The 12,079-nt window shown below is 36.0% G+C and overlaps 3 protein-coding genes across 3 annotated transcripts; all 3 read right to left on the bottom strand.

The window, feature by feature from the left end:
• Positions 1-1,409: 1,409 nt before the first annotated feature.
• On the bottom strand, positions 1,410-1,790 carry LOC132271228 (non-specific lipid transfer protein GPI-anchored 25). The gene has a single exon (XM_059772554.1). The coding sequence runs from the start codon at positions 1,788-1,790 to the stop codon at positions 1,410-1,412; it is 381 nt and encodes a 126-aa protein (XP_059628537.1).
• Positions 1,791-2,580: 790 nt separating this feature from the next.
• LOC132271221 (classical arabinogalactan protein 9-like) lies at positions 2,581-3,253 on the bottom strand. The gene is made up of 2 exons (XM_059772543.1): positions 3,016-3,253; positions 2,581-2,933 (listed from the first exon to the last, which is right to left on the bottom strand). The coding sequence occupies exons 1-2, from the start codon at positions 3,251-3,253 to the stop codon at positions 2,581-2,583; spliced, it is 591 nt and encodes a 196-aa protein (XP_059628526.1).
• Positions 3,254-4,388: 1,135 nt separating this feature from the next.
• Positions 4,389-5,610, bottom strand: LOC132294979 (non-specific lipid transfer protein GPI-anchored 20). The gene is made up of 4 exons (XM_059793072.1): positions 5,232-5,610; positions 5,092-5,118; positions 4,964-5,017; positions 4,389-4,715 (listed from the first exon to the last, which is right to left on the bottom strand). Exons 1-4 carry the CDS (start codon positions 5,572-5,574, stop codon positions 4,513-4,515), a joined length of 627 nt encoding a protein of 208 aa, XP_059649055.1. The 5' UTR covers positions 5,575-5,610; the 3' UTR covers positions 4,389-4,512.
• Between the last annotated feature and the right edge of the window lie 6,469 nt (positions 5,611-12,079).

The raw sequence follows: 12,079 nt of genomic DNA, 5'->3' as shown, positions 1-12,079 counted from the left end.
AGGTATGAAGTCATGATGATTCTCATTCTCTTGTAATTAGAGAACATTATCTTTTCACTAAGAAAATACATTTTCTCCCCTTCATCATCATCAAGGAGAAACATGTTTCTCTCAAATGTTGAACCTTCTAGGATCAACTTCGTCTGGCCTTCAGGATCGTCTAGGCTCTGATACTACTTTGTTGGAAATAGTGGCCTAGTTACACACACAACACTATACTATTTGGAAGAGAATAGAAATGGAGGAAAATACTTTTTATTTCACTTTTATCTATTATTTGACTAGAGTACATGAATATATAGGCCTCACATATGTATGTGTAACCATTACATTTAAATGTCCATAACTCTCCTATCTCCCACTAACATAATCTTCAATATGCATAACTCCCACTAACATAGTATTTGTTAGGTTTAACTCTCATGACTCTTTATTTTACATAACCTTAACTCCCACTAAGACAATTTACTATCCACTAACATGCTAAATTAACACATGCATCATGGATACAAAAATACTTGAAAATACTAAATACTAAAATCAAGTTTATTTTCAACACTAAGTACATTCATTCACAAGGAAGATCAGGGTTGTCATATTTTTTCTTTTACCTTCCACTTATGCACGGCTATGTTATAATATGCACATATCTGTAAGCATATGTGAATATGGTTCATAGGTGCTTGAATTATTAATAAGAAAGCCACATTAGATATACAATTCCAAATTAATGAAAGGTTCATGCTACAACCAGAGTGTGTAATTTTGTTTAAATATTGTTTTTTTATTTTTTTTTTTGTACTGCTAGTGATTATCATGGTTAATTGAGATTAATTATTTACACCTCTCTAATTCAAACACCTTCATGCTTCTAAGCTTCGGGGTTTCTTCATCCTATACAAATTTGACATTTAGGTTGAGTGGACACGAGTTCATCTGCAGCACAGAGCTCTGAAGAGCTAACGTGCGCATGAATTGTTAGATTGTTATCCTACGCCTAAATCAGGGGAAGGCAAAACCTATAAAGATATTTTTTCACATAATAACACACACATAAATATATACATACACACCTATATATATATATATATATATATACACACACACGAACAAACAGGCACAAACACATACATATATACTCCGTATATATGTGTGTACCGCTCTTTGATTTCACTTGAAGACGAAGATGCGCACCAAATTCGAAATGTTCAAAATTAACAACAAATTCGAATGAAATTTAAATTCTGAAAGCATGAATTGAATCAAAATATGTAAATCCAGAGCCGAGCGATCGATGCAAACACACATAGATACATAAATGAGTGTATATCGCTCTTCAATTTCGTCACTCACTTCGAAGATCGGTACAAATTAATTATGAAATTCAATTAAAATACGAAGATCAAAACCTAACCTGAGCAGATGGATTGGAGGGAGCCACGAGTCTGAGATTCGGCATTCTTTGGAGGACAGAGAGAAGAGAGAGAGAAGAGTCTAGTCGAGTTCACAGGGAAACCGAGGAGCAGAGGCCGACGGCTGAGGTAACAGAGGCAGTCGGCGTCGCCAGTGTCGAAAGCCGATGAGAAGACATCGCAGCACTGAATCGAAGGGGAGGACGAACTGTTGTTTGGGGAAGAGGAGACGTAGGGAAGGCATGGCGAAAATGATACGATTTCGTCAGAACAGCCTTTCGCTGGTGGCGGCGCGGTAGAGGCCACAGCAAGAAGTGGCGGCGTGAGGAGGAGTGCGATCATTGCCGGGAAGAAGAGGGTCAGATTGTTCGGCGCCATGGACGGTTAGCTGAGTAAGGTTTTGTAAAGCTGCGTTTGGTTGCTGCTTCGGGAGGAGAGAGAATATGAGCTGGACGATTTTTCTGTTCTGTTATGAAGAAGTTGAAGGCCCTGTAACGAAACGAATGGCGGGAAAGAGTGTGTGTATTGTAGTGTGTTCCAATAATGCCCTCCGTGTTCTTGTCTAACATTGCAACCCAGAAATTTTATTATTATTAATTTTTTTCAAGCAACCCAACAATTGAATAAGAACTTAAGTTACAAAATCCTTCTTAATAAATGTTGCTTTCACGTTTCGAGTGCACTCCTACTCTCATGTTCTGCGAGCTATTCCTCAAATTCTCACTATTTATGACTTAATTCTACTACTATCACGCTTTCGCTCTCGAGTTCGTTCCGAGTTTAGATAAGAACTATGCCACTTTTAACTAAAAAAAGATAAAAAGGACTATGCCACATAAGCTGGACCTGTTACCGAAAGGTCTTTTTTTATTTTTGAATTATATATGCATAAAATTTTAAATTTGTCCCACTGAAATTTAAAAAAAAAAAAAAAAAAAACTTTGGTTGCTCACTGGACAGCCCTTACATACTTTTCTGAGTCCGTCAGTCCATGTATGTCGAGGAGTTCAACCCACCCCTAGCATCACTGGGCAGCCTTTATGATTACATCTTTCTTTAAATAAATAAATAATTAATTATATTTATTTATTTTTTTGAGTGATAAAAAATGAAAGTAGTGCATATTTAGGAAAATGAAGAAAATTATTGTCTTATAATATTAATAGTACTACAAGCATAAAAAGTACATTCCTGCGAGGAAGAAGCTCAAATGTAACAAAATCTTAGTGTTGTGTCCTCCATGTGATGTCACATTCCCACTCGTGAACACACTGCTCAAATCAGGAACAGAATTGGCGCTTAGATGTGGCTGCCATGGAACCATGGTAGAATTTTCATGTGATGGAGTCGGGGAATTCACCGGAATCTGGACCTCTCGTGGTGGCGTGGGCACAACCAAACCAGTCGGAGCAGAAGTTTGCGGCTGATCATCCTTCACAATATCTGGTGGAAGTAGTACTGGCATTGGCATTGGCATTGGACTTGCCGGTGGCTTTAGTGGTGGCACCGGACGTACAAGACCTATAAATAATTATAAAACACAAATATATATAAATAAAAGATTGCGAGAAATTAATTAAGACTAAGATGGATGCAGGATTACCTCGACACTTAGTTAATGGAGGTAGCGTTACGTAACAGTATTTGGACAAGGGCAATACAAGTGGTGTGGTGAGGAGAGGAGTGGTGGATGCTAGTAGGAAGCACAAGCAGTTGAATCCAATTTCAAGTGCGTGTTGGAGGGCTGTGCAGCAATTGTCAATGGTGTTGGAGTTGCTATTACCTTGATCCAAACACTGTTCAAGCCCTATTCCCTGAATGGAGGTGGAGCAATCTTGCATTTGGGTTTTTACTAGTGAAGGTAAAAAACACAGTAGAATTGCCAAAACCCAAGTGAATTTGACCATCACTGCAACTCAAATGTATAATAAGAGTATATGTATATTGACATATGTCTTCAGCCCTCCAAGTTATATACACACACACCACACACGCACATACGCATGACTGGTCCAAAGTGGTGGTTTTGCATGTTTATTACCTAATCACATCATTCATCAAGTGCTCACATGTTATATTTTTTCAATAATATAGCTAGGGTCCTTAAATCCTTAAGGTAAGGGCATTACCCAGCGGTCTTGTTGGTAAAGCGCATAGTTCTCTGAGAAGGTGTGCCCATGTTCGAGTCTCCCTTTCCCTAATTTGCCGGGATAAATAAAAATAAATAAATAATGAATAAAAATCCTTAAGGTAGCAATATTCATACACTTGTTTGGTCACAATGTTCATATATAGGATTCTTTAACTCATACAAATTGAGTTGGTAATTTTGAATAAGGTGCGAGGATCAAATGGAAGTCAGGGGTTCAAATCTCAGAAAAGACAAGTGTGTGTAAGTACCAATTAGGAAGAAAAAAAAAAAAAAGAATAAGGCGTGAGTTGGAGACTCTTTCAACTGATGGAAAGCAAGAATAACATTTTCTTAACCAACTTGGAAGCTAGATAGCTTTCTTGGTGACTGATAACAAGCACAAATGAAGCATGAGCTTTCTTCACTTGAAATTGAGTGGTACATGAGATTTTCACCGCAAACGATTTTTTAGAAATTATTGAATCATTTTTCTTGTTCGAGAATCTCGTGTCAAGTTGCTAATTTTTCTTACATCCCAACCCCGGGAGCCCATATAGGCCCCCAAAATAAAGAGCCTGAATTGCCAAACTAGTTTTTATAGTCTCCTGTTTAGTCGTCATGCATGCATTACGATAGAACTCGATCATATATTAATTAAAATGTCCACGAACTTGATAATTCTGAAGATTGCTTTGTATTCCACAATCCCAACCGTGAAACTGAGAAATTTCCATGTTAATTCATTGTCTTCCTTATTGAATGTTATACTAAACATTCCGAGGATTAGCGCTAACCATGAAATAGGAATATAATTCAACAAAAAATAATATTTTATTCCACTATTAGTCTATTACGTGAATGTTACAAATTTCATTTAATAAAAGAACTCATCAATTTATACGAAACAAAACAATAGTAATTCCTCACACCAGAGAGAGATGGAGGGAGAGGGAAAAACAAACAGTAAAACTAATAGTAGTGCTTCAAAGTTACAGCCCCTAACAAAGCTAGCAGAAGAGATGGTGAAAAAGTGTGAGCAGCTGATGGGGTCAGAACTGGCCTACTCCCTGTATTTGTGGCTGGAGCTTCCGATCCCACGGTTGGAGTGACATCTGGAGTTGTATTTGCTTCCGGTGCCAGAGCCGGTGACACTGGTTTAGGAACAGTAGAAGCTGCGAATCAAAATGAAGTGTTAATAACAATGCTTTGGCAACATCTAACACTAAGATTTTGCTGGGTTCAATTTTCGGTTTTCATGGGAACTGAAAATTAAAAAACTGTATAAAAATCTACTTGGAAACTTTTTTATGAAAACTTGATTAAAAAAAAAACCGATTCTATTTTTTAAGTTTTTGAAAATTGTTTTTTAAGCGACAAATCAAATTTCACACCATAATTTACTAGAAAAACACATACATACCTGTAGGACTCTGAGATGTTCCGGGAGATATACTTGGCCCAAGCGCGATAGGACCTATATATAAAGCAAAGTTTGTTAAATTTATTTAATGCTGATTTATAATTGAAAGAATTTAAAATTTATTGTACCTGGAGCTGGAATTGGGGCAGCAGAGGCTGCATTGAAAAAGAAAAAAAAAAAGAAAAATGATCAATGATGAGTTCCGACACGTATCTGGAGTAAGACTTGAAGAATTATATATATATAAGCATGTGTTAAAAGAGGTGACCTTTGCACTGGAGAGGAACACCGGGCATGTTACAAGCTCGTGGCAGGGAGATGGCTAGGGTTCTGTTGATGGGTATTTGGAAGGGGACACTTCCGGTCGCAATGAGGCACAGACAGTCTGTGCCATTGCTGGTGAGGGCCTTGAGCGAATTGCAGCAGTCAGGTGTTGGCGAAGTTCCGTTGGAACTGCTATTCGTGACGAAATTCATGCAGGGAGTGAAGCTGGTAATCATGGAAGTAGTGCAAGGGGATGTGGTCTGGCCATAGACTGGCATAATCGAAGCCATCAAAGCTATCACCAAGCACGGAACTAGGCGTGAACAAGAAGGCATGAAAGCTTCCATGTCTGACGTACTTTCTGGCTTTGAGAGTAGAACGTAGATGTATTTTCTTTTTTAGGTGAAGGTATGAAGGGAATGGAAAATTTGGTGTTTAAGTTGGTGAGAGAGACGAGGAGGAGGAGGGAATTTATAGATGGGGAGTTTGAATTAATGGGACCAACACATAGGTTAGAGTTGTTATGGGGCTCAACTACCTTAACTAACTTTGTGAAAGATAAGAGAGTTTAGGTGGGTTAATTGGCTGCTTGTGACCATTTTCTCCATCTGTGTCACGCTCCAATCAAATATAATAACAGACACTTTAGACACGCAGACACATATTAGTAGGTGTACACAGATTGCTTCGATCATCTTCTATATATACACAATTGATAAGGGGTAATTAATTAATGAGAAGAGGCTAAATTTATAGCCAAAATTACCAGGATTACTTGTATATGAGATTACAAGAGTAATAATTCAATATATGGGAATTGAATTAGACAAGTCAGAGAGAGAGAGAGAAAGAGAGAGAGAGAGGGAGGAAACAACTTAGAGAGAGAAAACGGTGAGAGGACACTTAATTGTGCATTCCACGTTGTGACACTATTATAATTTTATTCACAATTTGAAGTGCGCGCAATTCTTGAGTCATATCTCGGGTTACGAGTTGGTGAACCTTTGTTGTCACTAAGTGTAATGGGTGGACGTTTTTCTAATTTTTTAAAAATTTAAATTATTAAGTAGTGCTGCATACTCACCAATCTATACTCATTTCACTTTTCTTTCGAATTCGATGTGGGAAGTCTCCCCATGTAACATTCTCCCCCATCCAAACTCGCAATGCCCTCGTTGTGATCGGGCCACCTCCTACCCGGGTGAAACACCCGGACGCCTTCCAAGCTGGGCATTTGACGTGACACCTGATCAAAGATTGGGTTTAGCTCTGATATCAATTGTAACGGGTAAGCGTTTGCCCATGTTTTGCAAAAGCTTAAGTTGGTACTGATGGGGAATCGGAAGTTTTTAAAACTTTATGAGAGATTTTCAAATAAAAATCTTGATTCATGTGTAGAGACAAGCTTTATGCATGAAGAATATGATGATCCATTCAATTAGAGATTGAAAACTTACATCAAGGTTTGAGTAAATCTTATATCTCTCCTCTAACGTAAATGTTCTCACTTATTGTAGATCCCTTAATTTGCTAGATGCTTTCTCCTTAAATCTCCATCTTCTTGGTAATGGTCTTGCCTTTATGAATAACCCATAACTTCCATGAATGACCTTGGAGAGCTAAGCTTGTGGGAACCTCCATTAGATGAGAATACTAACCCTAAAATCTTAGAGAGAGAAAATAATTTCTTGTCTTCCAAAATTATTTCACAAATTAAGGCATAATCTAAAATATACATGGACTCCATATATATATATATAGGCAAAATAAAAATAATAATTAAAGACAATATAGTTTTCTTAATCTCTAAAATTAACGTAATATCTCAAATCTAATGGGATTCCAATATCAAGTTGGGTTATGAGTGAGAATCCTTTAAACTTATTATTTTCTTGGCTACAATAAATTAATAATTGGCCCGATCCATGGAACCAATTCAATTATTTCATAAATTAATTTCTATTCTACTAAAAGAAATTAATTGAACTCTAATAAAGTAATAAATAACCTCTAAGTCAATGTTGCACTTTGATCCCTCTATACATAATTAGTTATCGGATAAATAAAGTCACCAATCCGATTACTAAATTAATATATTTATTTTGGTACCTTTGATTATTTCCGGCTTGATCACAATAAAACATTTGTTTGGCAAAAATAATAATTTAAATAAATAAATATATAGAAAATCATTTTGTCTAAAAACACACGAAGGCCTTTGAATTTACTTTGTGATCAACCATAATAAATACAAATAATAATGATGTAAATATTGAAAATATAACCTTCTAACTATTAATTATATAATTACCCAAAATACCAGTCTATGGATTCCGAAGATTCTGTCGAACAAATCAAAATAATTACTAATTAATAAAAGAGTCTATACTTCTCTCATGCTTAAGAGTCAAATGTCATGACAGTGATAGGAAGTAATTTCATACAATACCTCTCGCAATATATCTCAACCTAGCTAACGCGGATCCAGTTCAAGTCTTAGTTAATAATGAGTCCATCCATAATTACCGACTATGAATTATTTATGATTACTATTTGTGTTCATGTATTGATCGACATCACATACATATATAAATATCTCTTGTAATCAAGTGGACACTATCAATTCCATAATGAATCGAAATATAATATATTGAATTCACCAATTGTATAAAGCATAAATATTTTAGATATGTTAAGAACATATGTCACTTTAATCCAAATAGAAATTTGTTATGCTAGGAAATATAAATCCCAACAGGTATTACATACCTACCCAATTATACCCCATTCACTTTCCATCTGGATCCGATGTGGGAAGTCTCCCCTTGTAACACCTAGCCTATACTTGTTAATATGTTTCAATCATAATTAAGCTAAATATGAACAAGCATGATAATTCAAAGTTTGAATGACTTGTCAAAAAAATAAAGAAAAATGATATCTAAGGTGACGTGTTTAATTTAAAATATTAATCTAAATTTTATCTACTTTTGAGTTTTGAATATGTTTTTCGTGGACCTATGTGATATTAGCTAGTGTTTTAGGGCCCGTTTGGCATGTGGTTTGATATTGATTTTGGTGTTTTGGTTTCAAAATTTTAGCCCATATAATGTTTGGGCCTGACCTGTAATATCCTAGGATTTTTTTGGATTATTTTATTTTATTTATTTTTTGTGCCTCATTTTGCGTGCCACGCAGGTCTCGAGGGCCGTTTGGATCATGTTCTTGAGCCAATAATTTTAAAAGTACATTTTAATTATTTTAAGTCAATTAGAGGCGACGAGATTAATTTTAGAAATTTTCGGAAGTTGGAACGATTTCTAGGTTCGAGAACTTCTCCCGATTTTGCCATTTACATTGAGGGGCTTATAAGATACCATAATTATACATTTGATACAAAAAGTACATTAACATGCATTTAAAAAGAAGTGGCCCTTGACTTCATTACATGGCCTTCCAAATTACACAAAAGGATGAACTAAGGTACAAATGACCTTGGGACTCAACCAAGAAGTCTACTAGCTAGTCCCAATTCCATTTCCACCTTCAAAAGAGATATAATACATAACATATTACATACAACCATCAATATCCCAAAAGATGTATACAACATGCTAAACACTTTTCATGTGAGTATAAACCCCGAGCTCAGGATGATGTGCATCCAAGAAGGGTACATCCTTGCATGAAAAAGAATGATCAACTAGGGTGAGTAATTTAAATTACTCCATAGGAAAATACATATGCGGATAACCTAAGGCTTCAATGGTATTGCAAATGTAATATAGATAATAACATGTGGATTATGTCTCCTAGTGTCTAGTCTCAAGGTGAAGCTAAGGAATCATCCTAAAACTAACTTTGAAGCATTTTAATCATAATCCACAACACAAGAGCATACTAAGCCAAAATGGAATATCCAAAACTAAAACTAGAAGCTACAACTACATATGATAGTCAACTTGGAATTGAATTATGAAATCACATAATAGGAATATCTTGGAGATCAAATCCGGTTATGTAACACAACCAAGACAAAACTAGTTATTTCGGGCTACTAACCCGCCGGGAACTACCCAAGTGGCCACTATAATTGGGGAGAACTCATACCTCCCGTATTAGAGCCAAACTCTAGCTATGTCAAAGTAATAATGCCCCAAGTATTCAAAAATCAACAATAATTTCAACAACATATACATATGTATACAATGCATATAATTCATCTTCCATGCACAATTAAGGTTGGAAACCACACATTCCATGTCCTAAGCCTTCAAGACTAATATGACTTAATATTAACAAGTCCACAATATGAATAAGCTTACACTAATATTCTAAAAACAATATAAGGAATCAAATCATGCTAGTATTGTAAGCCTTAAACATTAAATTAAACAACAACATAATGCTACACAAGCTTATAATAATTTAATTAGCAAGAATAATATATAGATACCACAATTACATCTCAATGGAATCACTAGCAAAATAATCCTCTACTAAGTAAAATAACAAGCTTTATAAGAGATAAATTATATACGTATTTTGAGTAATATTGTGACAACCCTGGTTTTTCAAGCCAGTGCATCTTGTGATAAACCGAAGATTGACCCGATAGCGGATCCAGATGCGGAAGCAAGAAACAAAACAACGGTTTCCCAAGGCACAACACACCTCTAAGACACTTTGATGACCTTCCATGAGGTCATAGAACTCAAAAGAATCAAATACGGAAGCTAAGATAAAAAAAAAAAAATAACAATTAAGCCCTTAGGGGCAAAATAGTCATTTCTGAAACTATGGATTAGGGTGCTACCAAGCACACTGCTGGAAAGACAACAAAAAATTAATCAAGATGGATTCAAGAATCGCATGATTCGGAGTCCGGACGAAGGAGAAACGGCAAGACGAAGAAAAACGAGCACCTAAGGCTAAAATGGTAAACTGATAATTATCCAGGGAGATCCGGGTGCAATCGAGTACACCGTTGGAAAGAGAGCAAAAAATTAGTCAAGTTCAAAAAAAAGTTCACTCAATTTGGAGTCCGGACGAGGGAGAAACGATGGTTTGAAGTTGAGACATCGCGGCGGCCCGACGAAGGCCATGGCAGACCCATGCGCGTGCGGCGCCCATGTGCGCGCCCACCGGTGCCACATACCGCGCCCAATGGCATGCACATGCTGATAGCAAGGGTCCAAAGCAGATTTTCCAGAATTGAGGTTTGAAACGAAGGCCGAAACGATTTTTTTTGGAAAATACGAAGAAGAAACTCCCCCTAAAATTGAGTTTTCTACCTGACAATGAGGAAGGAAACGAAAAAAACACACTGAGAAATCCCCAAAATACCCCTAGATCAGAAGAGGTCAAGAGGGCAAAAAGTTACTACAGTAACTGTCCTGATCTGAAAGCAGAAACGGGTTATCAAACGAATTTTTTTAGAAAAACACGAAAAAGAAACCCCTCCTGAAATCAAATTTTCTACCCAGGAATGTGGGAAAATGAAAAAAAAAAAAAAATACTGTGAAATGGCCAAAATGCCCCTAGATCAGTAGAGGTTTAAAAACTCAAAAGTAAATCCATAGAGTACTCATTTTGTCAAAAATGACTCTAAACTTGAAAAAGATCATGCACGCAAACGTAACTTACCTAATAGGACATGGTACAATGGTCCGCAGCTTAAAAATACCGCCGATGCAAAATTCGACCCCCCGACGGTCAAAAAGGCGAAAATGAATGAGAAATGGGAAATTTGAAAACCAAAATTAACAAATGATTTCAAATTACCGTTTGGCCCTTGGCCACACTTCATACATGATTAACGAGACCCTATGAAAGAATAAAAATGGAATTCCCACACCCGATGCAAACATAGTGAAGCAAAGACTTGTTATTTTTCAATATTTTCATAATATTTCATAAAGTTGAAAGTTACATAGGATACAAACTAGATACCATTGGCCTATGGCCTCATCTTATACATGTCAAATATATTATAAAGAGTGTGCTCATGTACACATTATATGTATGGAATCAAAAAATACAAGTTTTGACGTATAAGGTTACAAAATGATATTTCATGCTAACATTTGCATGAAATGGAAACTTGAAAGCTACAAGTCATCCAAGGAATGATGAGTATGACGAACCAAGTCTTCATACTTGAAACAAATCCTCAGTAACTTCGGAGTGAACAATATAAAGTTACTCGTAGGAAATGAGTATGCATAGACCTAGCATTTTATAAGGTTATTACATTTACATGAAGCAATTCAAAGATCATGCTACCTAACGTCTATGTCATAAGTGAGACTTAGGGATCATCCTAAGCTACTCGTGCAATTGAAACGAATAACGGCATACAAGTATACATATTCAGGTATACAAAACGATGCTAAAACACGATATACAACATATAAGCATACATTTCCAAGTATACTAAACCATATTAAGACAACTCATGCAATGTCTAAGTATATTCACACAAGTATACATTTAATGTGAAATCTCGTATATCAAATACACAACACAAGTATACTAAATGCTATTTAAACTTATGGAACAAGTATACAAGTTCAAGTATACTAAACAAGATGCAAATACCCAAAGCAAGTATCAATTCTCAAGTTACAAGTAATTCATGATTAACAATTTGAAATTAAACGCAAAATCAAATAGTGGAAAGACTAGGACATGCGGTCGCTAGACCAAGCAAGTATTTTCAGGTAATTATGACCCATAAGGTACCACCTAGTGCACACTTATGACTTAAAGGATACTTGTCCATGTACTAGAGCCAAACCCTAGCCATCACATAAATTATGTCCTCACAAGCTTTCCAAAATCAATAAGTTC

The sequence above is a fragment of the Cornus florida genome, unplaced genomic scaffold (genome assembly GCF_030987335.1).
Source record: "Cornus florida cultivar Cherokee Brave unplaced genomic scaffold, ASM3098733v1 CherokeeBrave_3.0.0_Hap2_Chr01, whole genome shotgun sequence".
Lineage (NCBI taxonomy): Eukaryota > Viridiplantae > Streptophyta > Magnoliopsida > Cornales > Cornaceae > Cornus > Cornus florida.
The sequence above is the reverse complement of the archived record's forward strand: the minus strand, read 5'-3'. Positions and strand labels throughout refer to the sequence as shown.

Coding starts and splice junctions, on each gene's coding strand:
- LOC132271228 (XM_059772554.1), bottom strand. CDS start 1,790: ATGGCGCCGAACAATCTGACCCTCTTCTTCCCGGCAATGATCGCACTC.
- LOC132271221 (XM_059772543.1), bottom strand. CDS start 3,253: ATGCAAGATTGCTCCACCTCCATTCAGGGAATAGGGCTTGAACAGTGT. Junction 2,934..3,015: donor TCCATTAACTAAGTGTCGAG/GTAATCCTGCAT, acceptor AATTATTTATAG/GTCTTGTACGTCCGGTGCCA.
- LOC132294979 (XM_059793072.1), bottom strand. CDS start 5,574: ATGGAAGCTTTCATGCCTTCTTGTTCACGCCTAGTTCCGTGCTTGGTG. Junction 5,119..5,231: donor TGTTCCTCTCCAGTGCAAAG/GTCACCTCTTTT, acceptor TTTTCAATGCAG/CCTCTGCTGCCCCAATTCCA. Junction 4,716..4,963: donor AACATCTCAGAGTCCTACAG/GTATGTATGTGT, acceptor TTTGATTCGCAG/CTTCTACTGTTCCTAAACCA.